General features: G+C 46.1%; 1 protein-coding gene and 1 pseudogene across 7 annotated transcripts in view; one reads left to right on the plus strand and one right to left on the minus strand.

Annotated features, from left to right (window-relative positions):
* Positions 1 to 27,920, minus strand: part of PXYLP1 (2-phosphoxylose phosphatase 1) — a 113,750-nt gene that overhangs the window by 3,625 nt on the left and 82,205 nt on the right. For all 7 annotated transcript variants that reach the window (XM_070794021.1, XM_070794011.1, XM_070794016.1 and 4 more), the window contains 3 exons: positions 13,246 to 13,404; positions 12,292 to 12,418; positions 3,833 to 3,972 (listed from right to left, as the gene is read on the minus strand). In XM_070794021.1, coding sequence (XP_070650122.1) covers positions 3,833 to 3,972; positions 12,292 to 12,418; positions 13,246 to 13,404 — 426 coding nt within the window. The remainder of the gene's footprint in view (positions 1 to 3,832; positions 3,973 to 12,291; positions 12,419 to 13,245; positions 13,405 to 27,920) is intronic.
* LOC109559756 (large ribosomal subunit protein eL15-like) lies at positions 23,757 to 25,507 on the plus strand (annotated as a pseudogene).

Here is a 27,920-nt window from a genome sequence, read left to right on the forward strand (position 1 = left end):
CAGGTCTTAGCATTTCCAAATGACTTGCACAGAGGGGCCAACACCCAGAATCTGTGTCTGGCCCCCAGTTTCTTCTGGGCCTACCCTACATTCTGAGGCCACCTATGAAAGGCCACCAGACCTTTCTCCTTTATTCCTCACAAAAAAAACAACAAAGAAAGCAGAAGGAAACTGAGGCCCAAGCCATTCACAGTTAAGATGTGGCTGAGCCAGAGCTTCAGCTCCCATGTGGGCCCAACCTGTGCTCTTAGTCCCGGCTCACATCACCTTCTCCCTACATGTTCATGCCGAAATATTACCCATTCAGGGTGTCTCCTTCTCTCCAAACACAACTTGCATCTTCACAACCCGGCTCCTGTCCTTCCCTTTCTCTTCCCAGTGAAATCCTCATCCTGACTCCAATACTATAATTCCTTTTCTGTCCTTCTCTTTCTCCCCCAGGTGGAATTAACCATTCCCTCCTGTTCACACAGGCTGCTGGACTTCTGAGGCATTCGCTGCATTTGCTGAGCCTAGCATGTGCTAGAACTGTGCTCAGCGCTTTACACACACTGTCAAATGCAACTGGCCACCAGCTCTGTCGGGAATATGTTACATGCCCCACTTCATAGGTCTGTCTACTCCAAAGCCTGTGTTTATTCTGTAAGAACCTGCAGCTGGCAGCAGCACCCTCAGGGGCCTCCATGCCGTGCCATCCAGTCACCCTCCTGCCCTACACACGGCAGCTGCTAAAGCACCTGGGACAGAGTAGACACTAATGACCAACTGCATCTTACACGGTTCCTGTGAGGTCCCCAAAGTGTGTCACTTATAAATGATTATTCCAACAGCGATGCAAAATTTCAAATAGATAAAAATGACCATTAAAAGAGACCAAGGGAATAGGAGCAAACTACCACAAATAAGATTTCTAGGGCAAGGCTAATTTGAAAAACACTGATGATAATAGGTCAATTGGAAAGAAAGATGGGAATGAGTAAACTACTTGATGCGATTACCCTGACCTCCCAGCCAGCTGATGGACACTGACCCTCAAGGACGCCATCAGATTCTCTCAAGAACGTGACCGTGTAAGTTCATCTCTACATGTGGCCAGGACTGTCTCCATTGACAGACACACAGCAAAACCATAGCAGCAGAGACAGACAGCTTTTTTATCGCTGGGACCAGTCTCTGGAGGCCTAGTCATATTCTTGCCCTTAGAGTCTGTGAGTCATCCTCAGTCTTTATAATAAATGTCCTTTTTTTTCTTTTTGGCTTGAGTTGGTTTCTGTTACTCACCACCAGTGGTTCTCAGCAAGCACAGTTCTGCCCTCAGGGAGGGTTAGGGTTGTCATGGTAACATGGGGAGGAACATTGCTGACCCCTTGTGGGTGGGGGCCAAGGGCTGGACAGTCTTCACGAGGAACTGTTCTCTGTTCTGAATAACTTTTGAATGTACAAGATATTCCCATATGTGAAAATCCTTCAAGTTTTAATACTTTAATCCTTGAAGTTTTAATACTTCAATTTCAAAACTGTTTTTTTGTGTCTACAGACATAAAACCATTTTTGCATAACATCAACATCTACTGAATTTTCCAGAAATAAATTAAGGGACATCTGTCTTTTGTCTTGATCACATTTGTCAAATAAATCATGTCCTGATATACGGGGTATTAAGAGTCATCAATGTACGGGGTATTAAGTGTCATCAATGTACATCCTTTGATCAGTCTGCATTTGTAGCTGTCACCACACCCATCTACACTTACATGCAAGCAATTGATTACTTCATTCTCTTTTCTAACAAAGGTGTGATCAAACATTTATAGTGAGATATATACAATTACATAACAAGATCATTTCCTTTTGTTTCTACTTCATATTACAGGTAGGATACCTGATATAACTGTTTTGTAAAATTATATATATAGAACGGTTATATTTGAATTTCACTTTGGGATAGTTCAGAGAGCACCACAAAATATTTGTTAATAAAAGGGGGCTCTGGTTCTGGTAGGAGAAGGACTCCTCTATTTTTATTTGTTTTTTAAATATTTATTCATTTGGCTGCTCCAGGTCTTAGATGCAGCATACAAGATCTTCAGTTGTGGCATGTGGGATAGAGTTCCCGGTTCAGGGACTGAACCCGGGCCCCCTGCATTGGGAGCACAGGGTCTTAGCCATGGACCGCAAGGGAAATCCCAGGACTCCTGCTTTAAACTAATGCAGAGCTTGCGCATGTGGAACTAATTAGCAAAAGCTTTTGACAAAACTCCTTGTGCAAGGCTAGTCCTCCAGAGCCTTCATCTTGCCCCACTTGGTCATTTACTATCATTCTCCCCAATAATAATAGTTTTCAAAACATGGGGAAACCAATGGGGTTTGATGGACCTTCTTTCCATCAAAGCTGAGGTCCTAAGATGCTGGTGGATCAAGAAACAAAATATGGTCATCCTGATTCCTCCAGAAAGACCAGTGACCACACAAAGGTCCTCTGAGGTCTCAGACTGAAGACAGGAAGCTGGAACCTCTCGGGGGCACCAGTTCTTTCTCGTGCCAACCCACAGTTAACTCACCAACCTATGCTGACAGTGTACTGGCTGCACAGTAGTATGAGCAGGGCCGCAGAGGGAGAGATGGCTTTTGTGAGGAACACACTTGCAGGCTCCATGTGTGGTGGGGCTCTACCATATGCATGTCCCTCAGATCTGGGCACTAAAACCTTTTAGCTGTTTCGTCTTAAGTATCTAAGAATATGGGACTGGTTACATACATCGTAGCCTATCCATAGTGGAAGAATATGCAGCTATCAGAAATTATGTTGTTGATGAACACATATTGGTAGGGAAAGATTATCACAATACATTATTAAGTGAAAAAGTGGGCTACAAAATAGTGCTGAGGAAGATACAACCTGTGAGAATGAGTGTGTGTGTGTGTGTGTGCATACCCATGACTGCATACAGATATTAACACTGCTGCTGCTGCTGCTGCTAAGTCACTTCAGTCGTGTCCGACTCTGTGCGACCCCATAGACGGCAGCCCACCAGGCTCCACTGTCCCTGGGATTCTCCAGGTAAGAACACTGGAGTGGGTTGCCATTTCCTTCTCCAATGCATGAAAGTGAAAAGTGAAAGTGAAGTTGCTCAGTCGTATCCGACTCTTAGTGACCCCATGGACTACAAGCTACCAGGTGCCTCCATCCATGGGATTTTCCAGGCAAAAGTACTGGAGTGGGTTGCCATTGCCTTCTCCGGATATTAACACTAATGGTTATTAATTTCTTTGGTGAGATTATGAGTGCTTTAGATTCGTCTTCCTTTTGCCTAATTGTCATTCCTACTTTCTCTTCCATGAATATATATATTTTTAATAATAAGAGAAAAGGCTATTTTTAATATGTAGAAATCAGATGGGACTTCCCTGGTTGGAGCAGTGGATAGGAATCCACCTACCAAAGCAGGGGACATAGGTTTGATCCTTGTTTGATCTGGGAAGATCCCACATGCCTTAGATAACTAAGCCTGTGCTCCACAACTACTGAGCCCACATGTGAGAAAAGTCACTGAAATGAGAAGCCAGTGCAGTGCAATGAAGAGTAGCCCCCACGTGTTGCAACTAGAGAAAGCCTGCACACAGCAGTGAAGACCCAGTGCGACCAAAAATAATAAATATATTTTTAAAAAGCAATGTTTAATGAGATACCTTGGTGAGCTCACAGCCGCTTCAGGTCCTAGTGCTGACTCACCCTCGCGCCCACAGCGTCTCACCCGAGGCCCCGCTGCTCGCGTCTACCACACACAGGAGTGGGTGGAAGAGTAAGTGGAAGAATGGTCGATGTACTGACCTGTCTGCGTGAGCTCTCCCATCTCACACAGCTGGTGACTGGAGTAAAGAGGCAGCGAGTGCAAGGGGCTTTCGAAAGAGGCTCCAGGTCCTTTTGACATGTGATTCACAAAAGCCTCCAGTTTAGAGTGATACGGCTTCCTAAAGAAACAACAGAGAGTTAGCGGTCAACGTGCTCTGAAAAAGTCCACAACGATTTCACCTGCAACAAGCAGTATCCCAAGTGAGCCTTGCCCTTTCTCACCTGCAATAATAGTACATTCCCAGCTCACGATTACTCGCCTGCTGACACCTACATATAAACCCCCGACTCAGTAAGGCCAGCCTGAGCCCCTGCCATCTCCGAGTGCCCATCTTCTCAAGCCCTGTGGGGGTTAGTGCTGACCTCACACACTCTGTTCCCCAGCCCGCACCACTCCTGTCTCCCTCTCCAGGAGGCCACTGACCTTACCAGGCAGCCAAGCCTAGGTTGGGGGTCGTCCTCGATTTCTCCTTCCCCTGCCCTTGCCCATGTGCCGTCCTGGGCTGCTCTGCTCCTCTCTCCTATCCCTGCATCCCTGAGTAGGTTTTGGCTCCGTTCCAAGGAGCCTCATGCGCCCATTAGCCTACTCTGGCCCTGCCTGACTCTGAGGCCCAGGGCTCCCCAGTGCTGTTCTCTGGCCACACATAGCATCTGCCTTCTGTACCCCACACTTGTTCTTGCACCCTTCCAAGACTTTCCACATGCTGCCTCTTCCTCCTAGAAAAGGCCACCCAACTTTCACTGGGGTAACCTTTAATCCTTAACTTACATGACCTCTGGAAAATCTCTTGTGAAGAAAATTAACTGATCAGGATAACCCATATCTCTACAGCTCACTATGCATTTTGCACATATGGTATCTCACTGCATGTGGGGTGATAATGAAGAGTGGGAAAAAAACAGGTTATGTATGAGATCTTATGAAATTTATATTATTTATATTTCTGCCATGAAGTCACACGTGGTAAATCAAGATTTATCAGTCTAATCACAAATACACAATTTCCCTGAATAATGAAATTACCTATGAATATATACATACATTTTCTCTGAATAATGAGATGATCTATGAATATACACACCTTTCCCTTGAATAATGAAATGGCCTATGACTGTTTATACATTGTCCAGCTAAACAGAGGTGGACAGATAGAGTAGTTCCCAACTAAACTAAAGCAGCATGAAAAGAAGCAAAGATAAATTGTTTAATGGCAGACCCCTGCTGTCTGAAAACCTAATTAACTTTGGCAATGCTTTTACAATGGCTGCAAAAATGGGTTTATTATCTTTCGAAAACATAAAGCTAAAAAAAAAGAACCATTACAAAAATATGTTTTAGAGAATGCTAATTCTGACATACAGTATATAGTCTAATAAATCACCCTGTATTGCTACAAGACATTATGGCTTTCCATAAAAACAGAGGATGTTATTTTCCCTGAGGCTGAAACACATATATATTTGCAAACTGGGAAATAAAATGTCCAGACTGATAATGAGGCTGCCGAAACGAATCCACATAAACAAAGGCTATCTATCAACAGGAGTCAGATATTCTGCTCCAGGCCATTATTTCAGGTTGGTGATGTCTGAGGATCCAAGAAAGCTTTGCTACCAATTTTAGAAATGAAATTTCCCCAAAGTGTTTGCTGGGAGGTCCCAGGTTTTCAGGGAATCTGATTGCTTAATGATGCTTTAATATCTAACTGTATTCATGGAAACCTGTTTCTGATATGGAAAAATGACAATTCATGAAAGAAAAACTTCACTTATGGATAATATAACAAAAGACTGAGTCTTTTAATCAGGAAGAGGACCAGGTAACCTGAGTCCTTGGGCCTGTCCTGGATCTGAATGATCAGGTCCTGAGGCAGGAGATATATGGGCCCCAGACTGAGCGGCTGTAATCTGTCTCCTGAAGACAGATATTTCAAGATAAAGATAAAGCAGGAGCAAGAGGAAGCGGAGTCCTGCTTGGATAAAAGATAAAGAGACCACATATTTCTCTTTCTTGAGGTCAGAGACCCCCAAACTATGCATGCAAAGAACGGATCCTTAGGAGAGGGGGTGCTAGACCATAATATGTTCTGTCAACTTCCCTGAGACCTCTGCACTGGAATCTATCCTGGCTAAAAGATGCACGTGCACACACGGGAGGGCCTTTAGCCAGACCAGTTATGGACTTAAAGCCAGACAAAGCAAGATGACCGGCCAGAGGAAACCCGGAAGAACTGCCTCCAAAAGCACAAGACTCTCTCTCTGAGCCAGCCCATGCTTCCTCTGCACATATATGCTCTCTTAATAAACATTTTAGTTATCTCACTACTTTTCATCTCTTTGCTGAATTCTTTCTTCAAAGCAGACAAGAACTAGGGAGCACAGCAGCCTAGGTTCAAACCCTGGTAGGGGAACTGAGATTCCTGCTTCAAGCCATCACAGCTGAGGCCGCCCCACAGCCTCCCAAGATCAGTTCTTCCCACCTCATATACTGCTCCACACCTGGAGTGAGAGGGTCCCTAGCACACAGTAGATACCTCAAAAACACATGTAAATGAATTCAACCGGGAAGTGCCCCACACTTAGATGCTTCAAGAAAAGTCCAAGCTTTCTATAATCTGTAGCAATGAATATAGAAAGTTCCCATGGTTTATTAAAATATCCAGATTTCAATGGAAATATTAAAAATAAAGGCAGTCGTAAGTGAGCCTTACTTATATGACAGACTCTCTTTGGTCAAATTTTAGTCTCCTCTGAACTCTCTTCCCAACCAGGCCTTGATCTTTGGATTTATACCTGTCTTTGCATTGCCCATTTGTAGCAAAAATCCTGCTAAAGTCAGTTTAGCCAGAATCTCGCACTCTTTTTTTTTGCTGTGCTGGGTGTTCGTTGCTATGCAGGCTTTTCTCTAGTTACAGTGTGGGGCTTCTCTTTAAGGTGACTTCTCTTGTTGCAGAGCACAGGCTCCAGGTACATAGGCTCAGTAGTTGTGGTGCATGGGCTTAGTTGCCCCGAGGCATGTGCGATCTTAGTTCCCTGATCAGGGATCAAACCCATGTCTCCTGTATCAGCGGGTGGATTCTTTACCAGTGGACCACTAGGGAAGCCCAGAATCTCCCACTCTTGGTAGCTGATCACCCTTGATACCTGATCAAATTCCTCAACCCCAGTTGTATCTGATCACCTGGGTCTGCTTTCATCAGGAATGCCGTGGAGTTAGTTAACTGGAACCCCTTCACCCTGATGTGTCCTCTTAGTAACTCTCCCTCCACTGACCCCCACCCTGCTCCGTGGCTAAAAAGCCCCCCTTGTCTATGCTCTATCTGGAACTGAGCTCAGTTCTATCCCTACTGTATTAACTCCTCAATAAGGTCTGTTTTTAATGCTTTATCTGCTCTTCAGCTCTGGTTTTTCTTTAACAGTTAGATACTAAAAACCATTCTCTGCTTCTTGGGAACTTGGTTAGATCCCATTTTTGAGATCCTAGCGGTTAAGTAGAGTCACATGACTAAGTATTTACCAGTGGAATGGAAGGATGTATGCCAATCTGTGTTTAGGCTTTCAGATCATGGGTGTGCCCCCTTCACACTCTCTTCCTTCCCTCTGGCCACGATTCAGGCACTCCTGCAACCCAGGTTCAGTCAAGTACACGTGCCCAGGGCAGCAATCCAGGTTCAGTCAAGTTCACCTCCCTAGGGCATGGCGGGAGCAACAACCTGGAAGGAACCTGGGGCCCTGAATGATCAAGGAAAATTACACAACCTAGAATACTCATCTCAGACCTTCATGCAAGAGATAAACTTCTGTTATTTAAGGCAAGGCATTCCTGGCTCCCCGTTTTATTTTTTACAGTAAGTCCCCTACATACGAATGAGTTCTAGTTTGATAGCACATTCATAAGCCCAACAGTTAGCCTAAGAAGTCAACTAACACAATCAGCTATAGAGTCGTGTACTGTAATAGGTTCATAATACTTTTCACACAAATAATACATAAAAACAAATGCAAAAAATAAAGACTTTTACTCTTACCATACAGTACCTTGAAAAGTAAGATAAGTACCAGCTACATCACCACAGCTTTTACTCTTGATTCCAGACATCCTGGGCTTGAAATAAAGCTACTGAACTACTGTGCTCTATATAGCAAAGTACACAAAAGCACAACTTGTATAGGTTGCACACACATGACAATGTACGGCAGACACGTGAACGAACTTACATGACTGGACATGCGAACACATGTTCACGTCTTCGAAAATTCGAAACTTAAAGGTTCATATGTAGAGGGCTGCCTGTATTTTTATTTTTTGGCCATGCTACACAGCTTGCAGGACCTTAGTTATCTGACCAGGGACCGAACCTGGGCCCATGGCAGTGAAAGCACTGAGTCCTAACCACTGGCCCATCGGAGAATTCTCCTTGGTTCTCCTTATTATAACAGCATGCACAGAAATGACTGTATCTGTGATGAGGAATTTTTCTTCAGGAAATACCCATGTTATTGTATTCTCATTGGAAATCTACTTTCACATTGAAAACAGAAAGAGCCAGCAGTGCTACCATCTTAAGCCTTCAAACTATTTGCTTCAGAGTTCTTACTTACATTTTATATACATTTTCACGCCTATTTATTACACAAAGCTCTAGACAGAAGCCCTGAGGCTAATCCACACACATATAAGAAAATGTATTGTGCTTTAGCCATCATTTGAGCAATTATTGAGTTCTGCACAGACTAGTAAGACAAGCAGAGAGAGGTATAAGACCAGTGACGCTGTTTATTCAAAAAAGCAATTCAAAAAAGCTTGCATGGCTGGAAACCAGAACAAGTTCATGCCACAGATTTTTACAGTTTATGCCAATTAAAGAATTTATTATTTTATAGTATTAATAAAGTAAAATGCTAAAAAGATAAACAATATACTTTTCTCAGTCTTTGGTTTTCTGGGCCTTTTTGCTCTACTTGATGTGATTACCCTCCCCACTCCCCCTTCCTGAAACTCTCCTTCCTCAGCTCTTATAACATCACTCTCTTACCTTCTTCCTGTTTGCAACTTCTCTATCTCCTTCAGGGACCCTTCTTTCTCTCTGTGCTATAATTGGCTGGTGCTCTCAGGGCTCTGTTTTTGGCCCATTCCTCACCCCACAGGCTCTGTGTGTGATACCATTCAAGCCCACAGCTTCAGCTACCGTTTACATGCTAACCTCTCAAATTGACCTCCACCTCCCTGCAGGACAATGTTCCTGAGCCCCACAACTACTCATGAAGAGGCAGCTTCCACTATAAAGACTCTGAGAGTCACGGGAGGTGTCCTTGTAAAGGGAAACATTGGGGTGTCTGGCCCCTGCTGTTTCAGCTCAGTGCACCCCCACCTGCCAGCCCAGAAGTCTCCTGCACCAGATGGGAGTAAAGGGTGCACTTCAGAATGCTCTGCCTCAGAGGAGGCTATAAAATTAGTAATTCGTGAAGATGAACTGGCACCTGGGAACGAAGCAGGCCCAGCTGGTGACCCAGATCCACAGTCCCAGGGGACAAAGAGTCCCAGAGTGGGTCCCCTTTGCTGGAACGCCTCCTCACTCTTACGCTAAATGTGTGTTTATAATGACAAGTCAACATTTATTGTTATAAAAGATGGAATTCATTAAATCCCATTAATTAATTAAACGTGTATATTCTACCCACTTTCTAGAAAAGATTAAAGTAGCTCCTAAAAATACAGAATGTGGACTAAAATAGACCTTCCCTGATGGCTCAGTGGGTAAAGAGCCTGCCTGCAATGTTCGAGACACAAGAGAGAGATGCAGATCTTCCTGGGTCAGGAAGATCCCCTGGAGAAGGAAACAGCAACCCACTCCAGTATTCTTGCCTGGAAAACCCCACGGACAGAGGAGCCTGGTGGGCTACAGTCCACAAGGTCACCCAGAGTCAGACACGACTGAGTGACTAAGCATACACACAGCACACATTCTATCCACTCTCTAGAAAAGACTGAAAGTAGCTCCTAAAAATACAGAATGTGGACTAAAATAGTAGAACTAGGCCAAAAAGTCAAGACCAAAGGAAATGACGCAGAGGTGGCTGGGGCAGCTGGCTCCTGGGAACTGTGCCGCTCAGGTGGCAGCTGCAGAAGTGGCCTCGTCACGGGTCCTGCCATCGCAGAACGAGGGGCCCTTGGGCCTGACCTGGCCTTGTGACCACAACCACTCGGACAGGAGAAAAGGCCAGGCCTGGGAGACTCCAGGCTGCTGCAGTGAATGAAACACCATTGCTCAAATTCTCAGCGGGGACCAGGTTCTGCGCTTTTCTGCATCACCACAGTTAGACCTCACCAGGATTTCACAGCCGAGGCTCAAATCTACTGATAGACGCATGAGAGGCAATGATGACTGGTGATTCTTATTGGGCTCCTGAATTCATTCTGCAACCAACCCAGTCCAACAACCAGGCTTGGGCTGGGCACCAGTGATATAGAATGAGTAAGGCCCAATGCCCTGCGGAGCCAGTGGTGTGGGAGGGCAGAAACAAGGATGCTGGGAGGAGAGCCTGATGGTAGGGAGGAGGCTAGCCTGCTGCCCAGCGGCCCTGCCAAGTGGGCTCCTTTCCTGGGAATAGCCAGATGGCCCCCAGAGCCCTCAGGGTGCCCAGGGGCCTTCCAGCATCAGCTGATTGGCCTGGGTGCAGACCCATTGTCCCACCCGAGAATCTGAAGCCCAGCCCGAGAAAGGTGAGCAGAAGCTAAGAGCTGCCCATTAGCGCAGGGTACCTCCCACAAAGCCTGTGAGGCTGATCTGGGTCCAGCCAGCTCAGAGGCCCAGTAGTCCATCTGTCCCTGGGTTGTTCAAAGTCCTGTACAATGACAAGGCTGAGTCAGCTGTTAACACACTGAACCTCTGCTGTGCCGAAGGAGAGAAGCCACTTCCTCTAGCCGCCTTCCCATCACCCTGGATGCTCCAGCCCAGTAACTAAAGGGTCAACATCCAGCACAGCAAGTGGCCTCTATCCCTGCCCTAAACGTTAGGCTAGTTAAGGTCTGGTCATTAAATATTTTGTTCTGAGGCCCTTCCTGTACATCCCTCTTTTCAGGTTGAGTGAGACAGTGGTGGTGCCTGATGTAAGCAGAGAAGACCCCCTAATGCAGTGGGAGAGGTTTCCTGGAAGGGGTGCCATCTCAGAGGGTCTTGGAGGAGCTATAGGAGGGGACCAGCAAGCCAAACCACAGGTGCAAAGGCCTGAAGGGTGAAGAGCCGGCAGGCAGTGGTGGGCAGGGGCAGAGGGTCCCAGCAGAAAGGCTCCGCAGAGGGCTAGAGATGAGGAAGAAAGCCAATGACTGCACACGGGCTGGACTCCACCCAGGAGGTTTTCCAGGCTGTGGGACCTGAGGACATGCATCCATGCTTGCTGAACACAGAAAAGAAGACACAAATTCCTAGGCTTCAAGCTTTGTGACGTCCAGCAGGAAATGAAAGCCTAGGGTCATGTGGTATTTCATGATGTTTTTACATAAAATGGTTCACTTCATCTTTCCTGTGATATCAGACAATAAGAAGGCTGAGATGCAAAGGGTTAGCCTGGAACTCCTGGGTTCACACTGCAGTCCACTGTGAACGGACAGCCCTGGCTGCTGGGAGGCAATGGTTCCACCAGGCTGGTACCCACAGCATTCCATCACCATAACATCTTGCCCACGGAGTACTTCCCCGTCTCCTCCCTTCATTCAGTAAACTCTGCCTGGGAGATAGTGAGATCCCAACACACCTGCTGAGGCCTGGCCCATTGCTTTACTGCTAACCGTGCCTCTCACTTTAGAGCCATGCCATTTCCACAGGCACACTTCTACTCTCTTTTCAAGTATTTTTCATCCTAAAGGCTGTCATTCAAGAGCAGGTTGTCTCTCCTCCTGTGAAGAACGAAAAGCCTGATGTAATGCTTTCCCTGTAAATGACTTTGCAGCTGGTGATATGCAGCCTTCTCATCCCATTTACTCCTCACCCCAACTCTGCATGGTCAGCAGCAGCATCCCCATTTCAGAAACAGAATGCTGAGACCCAAAGAGAGTAAGGGACATACCTGCAGCCCTGAGTGGAACAGCCACTCCAAGGTCTGAGGACTCCTGGCCCAGTGCTCACTGCACCATGTCTCAACTGTTTCTTAAACTAAACAACAGCAGGAAGGGAGACTGTAGATAGCAGACTGGCCAGGGCTCAAATCTCAGTTTATCTGCTGTGTGGCCTCAAACAGGTGTCCTCACCTCTCTGGGCCTCTGTCCTCTCAACTGTGAAATGGATGGTTCTGAAGATCCAAATCCTGGCAAACAGTACTCACTGGATATGCGCAGGCCATTCCCCCACCCTATCATCCTGTTTTGAATAGTTTTCCAGTCACTCTTTTGATCTGAAAAGAGATTCTTTTCAATGACTTTTAAGAAAAGTGCGATTTACCTGTTAGCCACCAGAGTGCAGTCAATTTCCGGGCGCTTCGTTTTGGGAATGGCGTACAGTGGGTACCTGTCCCCGTGTCGAATGAACACGTGCGCAGAGACCAGCTTAAAATGATGTGGGGCGTGGCCTGCGTGAGAAAAGCACGTTGCCTGGTTGTCACTCAGCAACAGTCTATTCTTGCAGCTCGCAGAGGCCGGGAGGGGTGACCATGGTGGAAGGGTGCCATGCTGGGTTGGAGTGAGGGGGGCCCTCTGACTCCCTCACAAGGAAGGGCAGAGGAACGTAAGAAGGCTGCTTATGCCCCAGAGTCCCAGCACTCACAGGGAGGCTTTGGGGTGTGGCTGGGGGCTGGAGATCAGTGAAGTGGGGGCAAGACTGCTCAGGTAGCCTCACTCACATCCACAGACTAGGGGGAGGCCCATGGAAGTACTGGAAACCATGATTTCTGCTTTAAATCTTTCTCTTGTGAAACAAGACTGGGCAGAAAGAGATAAATACTCAACATCTTCTTTGATATACTTTCAGAAAACCAGAAGTCAACAGAGAAATCATATTTTCCTACACCTTTAATGTCAGACACCATCAGGGTATGATTTGGGAGTTCTAAGCCCTGAGAGAGCCCACCTGGGAAAGGGTTGAGCCAAGGGTGACCCCCTAGAACCCTTCAAGGCCACCTTTCTGCTCATTCTCACTGAAAATCAGGATGATGGCAAACAACTGTGGAGGCCTTCTTATGTGCCTCATGCTGCTCAAAGCAGTTACTTACTCGTCCCAGCAGCCCTGTCTGTGAGTAGGGATGACTTGTTATACCCATTTTACAGATGAGGAAACTAAGACCTGGGAACTCATTCAAGGGCACAGCCCAGTGGTGACTGTAGGATTGGAGTCCCGGCTGTCTAGCTCCTTAGATGCTGTGTGAAGATGCTACCATGTCGGGCTGCACAGCCGACCTACCTTCCATGCTGCGCTCAGCCACACCTGGAATGTTGCAGTACAAAAGGGCTTCATATACCGGGTCCATCACGGGGGGCTCCGTTGCCGGGTCAGGCATGATTCTCTTTCGACTCTTGCTGGTCACTCCATTCTTGGTTGCCAACACTGGGATCAGGTGGACTGCAGGGAAAGCAAAGTAGGTCAGGAAACATGTGATCATGGAGGACACATGCCAGTTAGAGGACCCCAGAGGGCAGCTAGATTTTCACCGGAATTCACCTCTCTCTCAGAATTAGGCTGGACTTCAATGCATCAATAGCAAAATGTCAGCTTCCCATTCAAGCACTCTTTAAAAAAAATTTTTTTTAATTTATTTTTTAATTGAAGGAAAACTGCTTGACAATGTTGTGCCATTTTCTGCTGTACAACAACACAAATCAGGCATAATTATATATGTGTGCTGTGCTCAGTCATTTCAGTCATGTCCAACTCTTTGCAACCTAGGGACTTCTCTGTCAGTCCCCGTCAGAACCTCTGGCTTCTCTGTCCATGGGATTCTCCAGGCAAGAATACTGGAGGGGGTTGCTGTGCCCTCCTCCAGGGGATCTTCCCGACCTAGGAACTGAACCCATATGTCTGGTGTCTCCTGCACTGCAGGCAGATTCTTTACCCACTGAGCCACCTGGTAAGCCCATAATTATATATAAATATCTTTTAAAAATATTTATTTGACTGTATTGGGTCTTAGTTGTAGCACATGGGATCCGCATAGCAGTGTGCAGACTCTCTAATTTTGGCACACAGGCTTAGTTGCTCTGTGGCATATGGGATCTTAGTTCCCTGGTCAGGGAACCCATGTCTCGAACCCATGGATCAAACCCATGTCTCCTGCACTGGAAGATGGATTCTTAACCACTGGACTACCAGGGAAGCCTTGAGTCCCCTCCAAGCCCTGCCTCTTTCTCAACACCCTCCCCCTCCCCTTGTCAATAATTACCTATGTGACACCAGGTGGGCCACCCAGAGAGAGGGGGCCTCACCCACAGTGGTGAAGGAAGCAATCTGATTACTTCGTTCTGAACCCCCTTTGAATTCTGGTAAATACTAAGGCAGAAAGCCATTATCTACCGAGTGCCTATGAAGTGCTAGACATGTGTCTGCCATATCTCATTTAATACCATCTGCCTTGCAGATGGGGCCCCCCAAGCCCAAGCATCGGTATCTGTTCATTAATTCTCAAGAGACTATTTTACAGTGAAGAGAGCCACAGACCCAAGGCAAGGCTGAGGCAACTGCCCAAGGTGTACTTGCTGGAGGGAAGACATCTCACTGTCACCCATCTGTCCCCAGGCCAGGTTCTCCCCCACTCCCATCTGCTGGATGTCATGGATGGACACTGCAGTCTGTTATGCTTGTCCAGACAGCACCCCTCTTTCTGTTGGGGAACCCCTCCTTCCCTGCCATGTGGTTCAGCTGAACTGCCAATCACAATGTCAAGTACAATACAGATAAGAGGAGGGGACTCCTTTTCTCCTGGACACTGATATCTAAGAACGGAAACCCAGGGCTGCCCCAGTCATTTGTCCCTCCATGGACAGCCTCTGCCTGCAGTGGCCAGAGCAATAAATGAGGAGAATTATCAGAGAGAAAGAGGAAGGAAGATCTGAGGACATCCAGCCTCTGGGCCCTGAGTCCAGATGTGGCTGAAGTGCCCGTTCGATGTCCCAGTTCTGTAAGCCGAGAAAGTCTGCTTATTACTTAAGCTAGTCTCACGTGGGCTTCTGTTCCTTTCAACCAAATGAGTCCTGGTTCACACATTTTATCAATTATTTACAAGTAGCTGTAAGTGCATCTCCTAGGTTAGTAGTACTCAATCTTTCAAAGAGTTCCCAATTCAGAACTACCTACAATAACAATCGTTGTATTTTTACCATCACCAACTGAGGGAATATGTGAAAATAGGTGTGCCCATGAGTCATTAAGAGGAGATGAAGAAGAGGTAACAAGAATACACAGAAGAACTGTACAAAAAATGTTCTTAATGACCCAGATAACCTCTCTGGCACTCACCTACAGCCAGACATCCTGGAGTGTGAAGTCAAGTGAGCCTTAGGAACCATGACTACAAACAAAGCTAGTAGAGGTGATGGAATTCCAGTTGAACTATTTCAAATCCTAAAAGATGATGCTGTTAAAGTGCTTGACTCAATATGTCAGCAAATCAGTAGTGGCCACAGGACTGGAAAAGGCCAGTTTTCATTCCAATCCCAAAGAAAAGCAATGCCCCAAAATGTTCAAATTACCACACAATTGCCAGCACTCATTGCACATGCTGGCAAGATTATGCTCAAAATCCTTCAAGCTAGGCTTTAAACAGTATGTGAACGGAGAACTTCCAGATGTAAAAGTTGGAATTAGAAAAGTCAGAAGAACCAGAGATCAAATTGCCAACATCCATTGGATCATAGAAAAAGCAAAGGAATTCCAAAAAAATCTACTTCTGCTTCACTAAAGCCTTTGACTGTGTGTATCACCACAAACCGTGGAAAATTCTTAAAAAGATGGAAATATCTGACCACCTTACCTGCCTCCTGAGAAACGTGTACACAGGTCAATAAGCAACAGTTAGTACTGGACATGGAGCAATAGACTGGTTCCAAATTGGGAAAGGAGTACGTCAAGGCTGCGTATTGTCACCCTGATTATTTAACTTACATGCAGAGTACATCATGCAAATGCCAGGCTGGATGAATCACAAGCTGGAATCAAGATTGCCAGGAGAAATATCACCAACCTTAGACACGCAAATGATACCTCTTAAATGGCAGAAAGTGAACAGGAACTAAAGAGCCTCTTGGTGAAGGTGAAAGAGGAGCATGAAAAAGATGGCTTAAAACTCAACATTCAAAAAACTAAGATCATGGCATCTGGTCCCATCACTTCATGGCAAATAGATGGGGAAACAATGGAAACAATGAGAGACTTTATCTTCTTGGGTTCCAAAATCACTGTGGACGGTGACTGCAGCCGTGAAATTAAAAGATGCTTGCTCCTTAGAAGAAAAGCTGACCAACCTAGACAGCGTATTAAAAAGCAGAGACATCACTTTACCGACAAAAGTCTGTATAGTCAAAACTATGGTTTTTCCTGTGGTCATGTATGGATGTGAGAGTTGGACCATAAAGAACGCTGAGCGCTGAAGAATTGATGTTTTTGAACTGTGGTGTTGGAGAAGACTCTTCAGAGTGCCTTGTACAGCAATGAGATCGAATCAGTCAATCCTAAAGGAAATCAACCCTTAATATTCACTGAAAGGACTGACACTGAAGCTGAGGCTCCAATACTTTGGCCACTTGATGTGAAGAGCCGATACACTGGAAAAGATTCTGATACTGGATAAGAGGACAACAGACAATAAGATGGTTGGATGGCCATTGACTCAATGGATGTAAATTCGGGCAAGCTCAGGGAGATAGTGAAGGACAGGGAAGCCTGGCGTGCTGCAGTTTATAGGGTTGCAGAGAGTTGAACATGACTTGGCAACTGAACAACAACAACAATGAATCATTTAACTTCTTATTAATCATTATATAAATGCCTACATTTGAAAAATAGCTAAAACAGGGTTAAATCACCAGTCTAAATCAACCTAAATTCCCTAACTACTTCTACAATTTTCCTAATGGTTAAAGTTTCCCTTTGGCAAACATGTTATAAACAAAGGTGTAAGATAAGCAATCCACCGAGAAGAAAGTATTTACAACATACATAACAAACTATTTAATATTCGAAGTGCACAAATCTCCTAAAATGGAAAAATTAAAAGGGATATGAGCAGGCTAATTATAGAAAAATAAATCCCAGGGCAATAAACATACAAAAAATGTTCAATATTATACATACTTTAAAAATACAAATGAAACAGTAGGATAAGATTCCCTCCATCCCAACAGATTAGAAATCCACATTTTAACAACAATATCAGTATTGGCCAGGGTTTGAAACCTACATTTCCCTATACTTCAGGTGAGAGAGGAAGTTGAAAGGACTTTTGGGAAGGAGTATTTGCATCACCACCAAAATGTTACATGTACTTTATCCATGACCCTATTATTCTATCTCTTGGAATCTGTTCAACAAAAATATCAATTCCCATCACCAAGACATATGGCCAAAGAGATTCACTGCAGCACTATATACAAGAACACAAAAAAGGGAAATGAACTAAATATCTTTTATCAGCAGAACAGAATGTAACACCCACAGTGGAATATTCTGTCAAAGTTAGAAAGAATGAAAAATTAATAAAAGATTCTTTGATTTTTGTGAATAAACCAAGTCACTGGATACTTACATAATCCTTTTCATGGAAAGAAAAAATTAACCATAAGTATATGAATATATAGGCATTTTTATTATGAAAATGAACAGAAAAATGTCTACAAGGAGATTCCCCAAAAATGGCTTTGGGGAATGGGTAGAATGGGGTTTAAAGAAGTATTTTCACTTGTTTTTCTGTGACTGTCTACATTGTTTTATAAATCCACACACATACATACGTAGATACTGATATGTATTTACAATAAGCATGTTACATATTATCTACATTCTATATGTATACAAGTACATGTATATTTCTATCATGTCTAGATATATTGATATTTTTTTTCAATAAGCATATTTTCATTCATTACTTATGATGAAACAACAACCACAGCTAGAGTTGGCCCTTCACCAACTAAATAAGCCCTTCAGTTTGTCCTAAACCCACTTTCTTCCTAACAGTTAGGAAGGTCTGGAGCTGCTAACACACAGCTCAAGTGTCCAAAGGTCATTTACCATGGTGGGGAGAATTTGTGCCAGAGCAAGAGGACAATAAAAGTACATGTCATAATTAGCTTCCAATTAAATAAATTAATTAATTTAAAAATAAAATAAAGAAGGGGGGGGAGTACATGTCCTAAGGCAGCATGTTAATGACCCAGCCCTTCCAGCCATGTGGCACCCCTCAGTCCTTGATTCTGCTCTTTTATTACGCGGTACCAGGTGCTGGCCCCTTGGCCATGCCTGTGGGCACACTCCCTTTGAATCTGGGCCACTTAGCTGAAGCTAAGGAGACATAATACGAGTGACCCTGGGACAGAGGGGCATGGGTCCCTAAGCATCCCAGAGTCCTCACAGTTTGCTGGTTTATTTCAAAGCACGTGGGGTAAGGCTTGTTGGAACTGCTATAAGCTGAGTGTTTGCTGTCCTGTGCTCAGACATGCTCAGTCATGTCCAATTCTTTGCGACCCTATGGACTGTAGCCTGCCAGGCTTCTCTGCCCATGGCATTTTCCCGGCAAGAATATTGGAGCGGGTTGCCATTACCCACTCCAGGGATCTTCTGGGCCCAGGGACCGAGCTGCATCTCCTGCATCTCCTGTGCTGGCAGGTGGATTCTTTACCATTCATTGCACCATTTGGGAAGCCCAAGCTGTGTTCATGCTCCCCCAAATTCACATGTTAAAATCCTAACTGCCAGTGTGATGGTATTTAGAGGTGGGGCCTTGGGGAGTAATTCAGTTAAGAGGGTAGAGTCCTCACGAATGAGATTAGTGCCATTATAAGAGAGATCCCAGAGAGCTGCCACCCCCATTTCTGCGATGTGAGGTTACAGCAAAAAGGGGGCTAAGGGCAGACTTAGGTGTAAGGGAGCATCCTGGGGCTGGAGGATGCGGCTTCTTCTGGCAGGCCTCCCCAGCTCCTCCACTGCCCTGAGGACACGCAGGAACTCTGCTGATCCCACGCAGCTCATATGTCACTGGGCAAGAAAAAGGAACTGTAGGCGCATCAGAAAGAACAGTGGGCAGTCAAACAGATGGAAGAATAACGAGGTGTCATGTAGGTGTAAAAAGCTCCAGGAACAGACATGAGTGCCCTGGGGCCACTGTATCGCTGTGGCCAACCAATGACGCAATAGGAGACACCTTTTATTAATAATTAACTCGGTATCAATGGGCACATGTTTTCTCTGTGGTGTGATTTCCCAATAGAAGACTTCATACGCCACCTGGGGATATGAGTCTCTCCCATTTATGTCTGCTGTACCTGTTCATCGCATCTATAATCACTTTCATCCCATCATCGCATCCATAAACCTTCTTGTATAAAAAGATGCCAGTGACATCTCAAGGTCAAAGAATGGCAGAGAACATGACCTCTAAAGCAGTCCCTTGGGCTCCCTCACACGCAAAAGCAACTAGCAAACTTCTTAGAATGAGAGTAAGACAATCAGATGCTGTTTCATGTAGGCCTCTCCCCTGTCTCACCCCCACCCCCCCATCCCTCAATGCACAGAGGAAGGATCCATGGGCCTCATTACCAAACATCCCTGTAGCTGTGACTAGAATTCAAGCCAAACTGGCTGGTGCTGCTTTTTCCAGCCTTATACCTCACCTCATCCTAGGAAGAGCAACCATCCGTCAGGCATGAATCTCAGGCAGAGGCAGGTCAAGGGACTTGCCTGGGGTCACTTGCCCTGTAAGCCTGTTGACCTGCCAGTCCTGGTATTTAGGCATCTCCCATCCAGCTATCCAACATTTATTGAGCATCTACTGGGAATTCTTCAGAGAATAAAAGACTCTGGTTGCTGTCAATCCTGTTGAGGAGGGTGGTAAGGTATTAAATAAGAAAACGGGAGCAGAAAGCATACGGGGAAATGTCCTTCTCCGTCACAGTGCCTCTGCACACCCTGGGGGTTGGTTTGGGGGTCTGGGTGTAGGAATAATGCAGAAACAAACTGGATATAGAGGAGATACTGGGAAGTCACCACAAGAGTGATCAAGAAGAGGCTCAGAAGAAATACCATCTATCAATAAGTCTCAGCTCAGCAGCCAACTTGATGAACATGTCTGAAGAGAGATGTTTCATCCAACAATGAACTGCTTCTTTTAATTTGTATTTATTCTATTGAAGACCCCCATGGGAGAGAGGACAGGAGAGAAAGAACGAGTCCAGGGTCAGGGTCAGATCACGACCCTAGCCCCTAGGCTGCGAGCTCCTTCTTGTCTGGCCTTGGTTTCAGGCCCCTTAGTTATTCCACATGCTCAGCAGGCTGTGTGTGTGCAGCTGGTCATCACCTGGGAATCACCGTGACTTCACGAAGACAGGTCAGTGCCTCTCTTCCAGGGCACCAAGCCCATGCCCACCATCTCCAGTTCCTCACTCCCTATGGGGGCTCTGGCCCAGGGCAGGGGACAAGAATTTACCTGCTTCCAGGCCTCTTCCCACCTGCTCTAGCATTCAGAACCCACTGTATGCTGCCCTTTACAGGAGATCCTGATGGAGCACTGTGGGCCCGTTCCTGGCTCAGAGCACTACCTCTCCTTCCCTTCTGTAGACGGCTGCTCTCCCAGGTCAACCCCATGCTGTGGTGGGGGTGGTCATGACCCTTCTCCAGGACCCTGTCCTTGCCATGCTGGTCCCAGGGATGGGACCTTGCACTAGCCAACTGGGTCAATAAAGGCCCTTTCCAGGAAAGACAGCTGCCCCACATGGAAGAATCAGGTGAGCCCAGAAGCCCTGCCTCCTGCCATCCCTGCCCTAGTTATCCGGCTGTTGTTTAGTGATCAACTCTTCCTCTGATTATACAGACACCCTGGCAGGTTGAAGTCAGGTATCTAGGATCCGCAGGTGTCCCAGGGCAGGTGGGCAAGTGTTGGCTGACCCGTCTCCACCACTCTGGGCTCAGCTGCCCCACAGGTCTCACCACTGACTGGACCAGCAAAGAACTCAGTGGGGCCAAGGTGTGGCCCCGCCACCTGCTTTTCACCTTCCTAGCTCCAGAGTCTGCTTCACCCTTGCTGGGACCTCAGCCTGGGCTGGTCACCTTCCTAAGCGACTGCAGTCACTTCACCCTTGCATCACTCAAGTCTGTCCTGACTCAGCCCTGCAGCCATCATTCCCTTAAATAGTTCAGCTCACCCAACTATTTAAGGCACCTTCTTATAAGTTAAACACCCCTAGTCCTGTCACCTGATTTCTGCGATTGCTTCCTCCCCAAAGCTCAAAAGGTTCTTGAATTCTCTTTATCTGTCTTTCATTTGTGTCAGTTTGATTACTATGTGTCTCAATGTGTTCCTCCTTGGGTTTATCATGGCTGGGACACTGTGTGCTTCCTGGACTTGGTTAACTATTTCCTTTCACATTTTAGTTAAGTTTTCAGCTATTAACTCTTTAAATATTTTCTCGGGTCCTCTCTCTCTTTTCCTTCTGCTGCTGCTGCTGCTGCTGCTAAGTCGCTTCAGTCGTGTCCGACTCTGTGCGACCCCATAGACGGCAGCCCACCAGGCTCCCCCATTGCTGGGATTCTCCAGGCAACAACACTGGAGTGGGTTGCCATTTCCTTCTCCAATGCATGAAAATAAAAAGTGAAAGTGAAGTCGCTCAGTCGTGTCTGACTCTTCGCTGTCTCATGGACTGCATCCCACCAGGCTCCTCTGTCCATGGGATTTTCCAGGCAAGAGTACTGGAGTGGGTTGCCATTGCCTTCTCCGTTTCCTTCTGGGACCTCTATAATATAAATGTTGGTGTGTTTTTATGTTGTCCCAGAGGCTGTCTTTGTTTCTTTTCTTATTTTTTCTATATTATATTTTGTGGCACTGATTTCCACCATTCTGTCTTTCAGAAATTCTGTCTCAGCTCCTCTGCTATTGATTCTTCTAGTGTATTATTCAGGAGAAGGCAATGGCAACCCACTCCAGTACTCTTGCCTGGCAAGACCCTGCTGTGGAGTCTATGGGCTCTATGGTAGGGCTAATGGTGAGCTCCAAGAGGGCTCACACCAAGGGGCACCTTCCAGGACTGCTGCTGCCAGTGCCCCTGTCCCCACAGCGAGCCACTGCCAACCCACACCTCCGCAGGAGACCCTCCAACACTAGCAGGTAGGTCTGGTTCAGTCTCCTGTGGGGGTCACTGCTCCTTTCCCCTGGGTCTTGCTGTGCCCAAGATTTTGTTTGTGCCCCCCAAGAGTGGAATCTGTTTCCCCCAGTCCTGTGGAAGTCCTGCAATCAAATCCTGCTGGCCTTCAAAGTCTGATTCCCTGGGGATTCCCAGTCCCTTTGCCAGACCCCCAGGCTGGGAAGCCTGATGTGGGGGGTCAGAACTTTCACAACAGTGGGATAACTTCTTTGGTGTTATCATTCTCCAGTTTGTGAGCTGCCAGCCCAGTGGGTTTGGGATTTGATTTTATCATGATTGCGCTCCTCCTTCTGTCTTGTTGAGGCTTCTCCTTTGTCTTTGGATGTGGGGTATCGTTTTTTGGTGGATTCAGCATCCTCCTGTTGTAGGTTATTCAACAACTAGTTGCCCTGAATTCTCTTTACTGGAGTTGCTCTGACAGACAACTCCCATAATTCCCTTAGGCTTCCTCCATCCACTAAAGTGTCTTTAATATTCTTTCTTTCTCTAGCCTGCACTGAGTATAAAAATGTGTGTGATTCTCAAATAAAAGCCAGAGCCAGACCACCAGAGCCCCACAGTGGGAGTGGGGTGCTCACAGGGTTGAGGACTCAGCTCCTGCCCTAGGCTGTTTGTTCCAAGTTCTTACCTCCTCCCTGCCTGACCCCCTCTGACATCTGAGACCTAACCCCAAGGGTGGCCAGAGTGCAAGGGGCGGGGGTCCCACTGTGACCTGAGCCCAAGCCCAGCTGCAGCCTCCTGGAGGGGCCAGGAAACATTCCTCACATTCCTCTGGGGCCACTGCAAACTGGCCTTGACCAAATGGGGTCCCTCGGGTTAGATGCTGCAAGTGCCAAAGACTCTGAATCATGACAGAAACTAGGAATCAGACAGACATCCAAGACAGATCCCCAAAAAGAACTATGAAAAGAGCCCCAGCCATCCTCAACCACCTCAGGGCCTGGATCCTCTCTACCTTACCTTTGAGAATCTGGTAAGAGCTATTGATCCTCAGCCCTGAAAAAGGACTGTGTACATTGTTTTACATTTGGTTTCTGGGGATTCATAGCACCCCTGAAACCCTGTGAGACAATGCAGATGTCCATAGACTCAGGTTAAGAACGCAATGCACCTGGAAACAGGTTTCCAATTTCAACACCCTCGAGTAGAGATTTTTTCATTTTACAAAATGAAAACGGATTGTTACAATTCATATAAGCATGTGTTCATCCTAAAATAGGCACCGATACTAAGGTATAAAAAGAAGTCAGTCATGCATATTCCTACCACCCAGAGAACCCACAGTGAATGCTGCAGTGTGTGTGGCTGGAAGTCCTGCCGGAGATGAATGGTGCTCCAGTCCCTGCTGCTGCTGCTGCTAAGTCGCTTCGGTCACGTCTGACTCTGTGCGACCCCATAGACGGCAGCCACCAGGCTCCTCCGTCCCTGGGATTCTCCAGGCAAGAACACTGGAGTGGGTTGCCATTTCCTTCTCCAATGCATGAAAGTGAAAAGTGAAAGTGAAGTCGCTCAGTTGTGTCTGACTCTTAGCGACCCCATGGACTGTTGCCTGCCAGGCTCCTCCATCCATGGGATTTTCCAGGCAAGAGTACTGGAGTGGGGTGCCATCCCTACTGCAGTACAAATGGTGACCAGGTCACTATGGCTCAAGAACATTGTTGCCCCTTCCCCAGGAGCAAAAAGTTTTTTGTGTCTCAAAGGTCTGTATCCCATTGAGGCCACCAAACCAACAGCCCAGGAAAGTGGGTCCAGGTTGGTCATTCACTTCTATGAAAACAGTCAAAAAAGAAGAGCGGTCAAGTGGATGTGAGAGTCCTGGGGAGGCCACCTGAGTGAGAGACCATGTGCTGCGTGCCTGCATGTATCTGGATACTGTGAAGACTGGTCATCTCACCCTCTGGTAGATACCTGGGGCTGGGGAGAGGCAGAGCTGGGTTCCGAGTTCCCCATAAAGCAGACTCCAGGGCAGTGTGGTCCAGCCCCTCAGTTGACACAGGAAAAAGAAGGAAGGAGGCAGGGAGGGCAAGAGACGATGCTGGAGCCAGAACCAGATAAATCAGAGAGGGCCCTGCATTGTGGCCGAGTTTCTGCTTCTCTCACCCTGGGCGCTGGCTCTGCAGGGCCCCAGTGAGGCATCCAGGGCTGGGGCCACAGCAGCAGGAAGCACAGTGAGATGGTTCCGATGTCTCTGTGGGCATTCCTGACTGCACCTTCTTATTCAGGATTCAGATTCTGTCACCCTCAAGACCTCACTTCTGATCAGTCTCAAAAACCTCCCCCTCCAACCGCTTCCCCCAAGGCAGAGTGCTACCAATATCACAGGGCTGTGCATCTGATTACCACTTATCTCACTTCAAGTTGTTTTTTATTTTTATTAATGTCGTCAGCTTGGAGCCCTGTTGCCAAGACAACGAGAAATGAGGCCCAAGCGGATCAGTGCAAACTCCGCCCACGCAGGCTCCCACTGGGTCCCTGACTCACCTCTATTCAGTTGTTCCTCCAGTGTCAACGTCCCGCAGCTTCCTCTCCTATTTGTCTCTCTTCCTACAATCTTGGCAATCGGCACATACTCTCCTGAATTCACTGACTCATTTTACTAACACTTTCTAGTTTTACTAACTGATAACTTGCTCTCTTCTAAAATGGGAGATTCATCCTGTCAGGCGGCAGCCATCAGGGTGAGCCCACATGGGCGCCTACAAGTACATCCAGGAGCTGTGGAGGAAGCAGTCAGACGTGCTGCGGGTGCACTGCTGGCAGTACCGTCAGCTCTCAGCGCTGCACCGCGCCCCGCGCCCCGCGCCCCGCGCCCCACACCCAACCGGGCCCGACAAGGCGTGCAGGCTAGGCTACAAGGCCAAGCAAGGCTATGTCATATACTGGATCCGTGTACACCGCGGTGGCCGCAAACGCCCAGTTCCTAAGTGTGCCACCTACGGCAAGCCTGTCCACCATGGTGTCAACCAGCTCAAGTTTGCCCGAAGCTTGCCGTCAGTTGCGGAGGGGCGCGCTGGCTGCCACTGTGGGGCCCTGAGGGTCCTGAATTCCTACTGGGTTGGTGAAGAGTCTACATACAAATTCTTAGAGTTTATCCTCATTGATCCATTCCATAAAGCTATCAGAAGAAACCCTGACACTCAGTGGATCACCAAACCAGTCCACAAGCACAGGGAGATGCGGGGGCTGACGTCTGCAGGCAGAAAGAGCCACGGCCTGGGCAAGGGCCACAAGTCCACCACACTATTGGTGGCTCTCGCCCTGCAGCTTGGAGAAGGCGCGATACTCTCCAGCTCCACCGCTACCACTAATGTAAGTAATGTTGGTAAAGTTCTTACCTAATAAACAATTTAGGACGTTCTTGTCTGCTTAAAAGTGTTATTTTTTTTTTTTTAATTTGTCTGTTAAAACTAGTTGCCTTCAGATTGCTTCATTGAATGCATTGTCAAATTATGAAAGTTAAAGTGCAATAATGTTTGAACTTATTGAAGTTACTTATACTTACACATATAAGTGTATATGAAGTGATGGTATATCTTGTTTTTAATAAGGGAAATGCCTTTGTTTTTGCTTTATTAGGGAATTGATATGTCTGTGTTTAAAATGCTGTTTAGTACAAGAGGTGTAAAATTCTGTAAAAAAGGAGTACATAAACTTACCCCTGTAGATTTGTTGATGCATGTGGTGAGACCTGCAGCTTTACTGGGGTGATGCAACGCTTTGCAGTTTTATGGAGTTTGGCAGGGACAATGTTTTCAGTTGGATTTTCCTTGGAAATGTGAATGGTGTCCTGATCCTTTCTCATGATCATATGCAGAAAAATAATGAAGTTTTTGACTAGGGCCCACATTTAGGCTTAATCTAATATTACATTTGTGTAACTGCTGCTTCTGAAAGGCAAAAAGTATTAAAGTAATGCCACCATTTTAAAGAGAATTGAGTAGCCCTGTTGCAAGAGGGTTCTGACGAATCAAATCCTGGTTTACCTAAATTAAATTGCCTTGGCCTCCGTGGTAGCACTGAAGTTCATACAAAGCTCCTGGTTCAGGCTTTGGGATCTGTAGAATACTGAACTTTGTGCAAAATGGTTGTATTTACACTTGTGTCAATTAAAGTTGAATGTTAGATAAGTGAGGGGGGAGTTATTAGCCCTAAGGTTTGTAAGGTAGTGATGTTAGGATTGGGAGTTTGGTGTTCATCAGATCCCTTTCAAGTGTAGGATGATAGGAAAAACTTGGATCAAAAAGTTAAATGTTTTATATGTAGTATTAATTTGCGACCATCATGAATTCTCTAAGCCACATTAGGGGATGGGGGAAACAGGGGTGGTTATATTTAAAAGTATCATTGCTAAGTGTAATCTGTTCTCTAGGGTCAAGGCACTCCATTTTTAAAAGGCTACTGAGAAAACTCATGTCGTTGGTGTCAATGCAAGTTCAGCTGGCCTCCAACTTCGTGTTGTCTATAGTTCCCATCCCTACTCCAACCAGCCTTACTGTTCCAGGCTTGATGGGCCACCAGCTGTGGTTGCCCTTACCACCTCATTCTGCTTGTTCCATCACATCTTCCCGTAGACTAGGCTTCTGTTTCTCAGGGTGGATGTGAGTGTAGGAAATACAGAAGAGGAATTACCCCAATTCTTGGCTTGCTATCTTCATAAATAGTTTGATTTTGAAATTTAATTGCTGGTTTTCTTGAACCAATTTTTCTTTTTCTTCAAGGGTCCTTAAAAAGGGCCACTTAAGTGATTTCCAGAAAACAGGCTTGCAAAACCTTTTAAGACCCAAATTCCTTCCAACTAAAAAAAAATCTTAAATCATATTATTTTGTGTGTAGAGGTTGTTCAACTATATAATAACAGAATAAATGTCTATTAAATCAAAAAAAAATAAAATAAAATGGGAGATTCACCTTCTTAACCAATACTGCTGACTACACACACACACACACACACACTCACTCACATAAAGGTACCACATGTCTTTTTAGCAAATATATTATGGACAACCTTTCAAGTTAATACTGAGATGTCTACGTAAATATGGTGTAATGGATGCAGGAGTATTTCCTGTTGGACATTTTGGCTCTTGACCCCCTTTTCCTACTACAAGCAGGGCTGCAACTAACATCTTTGAGCATACATCTCTATCCTCCAGTTTATTCTTAGGGGAAACTCTCTAAGATCAGAAACAAAGGAAGAGGGAAAGAAAGAAGGAAGAAAGAGGGAGAGAGAGAGAAACAATGTCTCTACCCTGGAAGAAAACTAGAAATAATCCACAGACATAAATGTGTCCCATTTTTAGTTCATGGAAGGGCCCACCTGGTACCTCCTCCAAAATAAGGATGACATGAACTTAAGACACTGATTTGTCTAGCTTAACTTTGTCACTTATCTACAGAACTTTTTTTCTACCCAAAGATATTTAACTCTATGCGGCAGTTACACACAAAACATTCAAACAAAAACTAAACTGAAAATTCTCAGAAATCAAATAAGCGGCTTCCCTGGTGGCTCAGTGGTAAAGAATCTGCCTGGCAATACACGAGACACGGGTTTGATCCCTGATTCTGGAAGATCCCACATGCCGCGCAGCAACTAAGCCAGCGTACCACAGCTGCTGAGCCTGTGCTCTAGAGCCCAGGAGGTGCAACTACAGAGCCCGTGCACCCTAGAGCCTGTGCTCTGCAACAAGAGAAGCCACCTCAATGAGAAGCCCGCACGCTGCAGCAAGTAATAGC

Source organism: Bos indicus, chromosome 1, assembly GCF_029378745.1.
Source record: "Bos indicus isolate NIAB-ARS_2022 breed Sahiwal x Tharparkar chromosome 1, NIAB-ARS_B.indTharparkar_mat_pri_1.0, whole genome shotgun sequence".
In the NCBI taxonomy this organism is placed as follows: Eukaryota; Metazoa; Chordata; class Mammalia; order Artiodactyla; family Bovidae; genus Bos; species Bos indicus.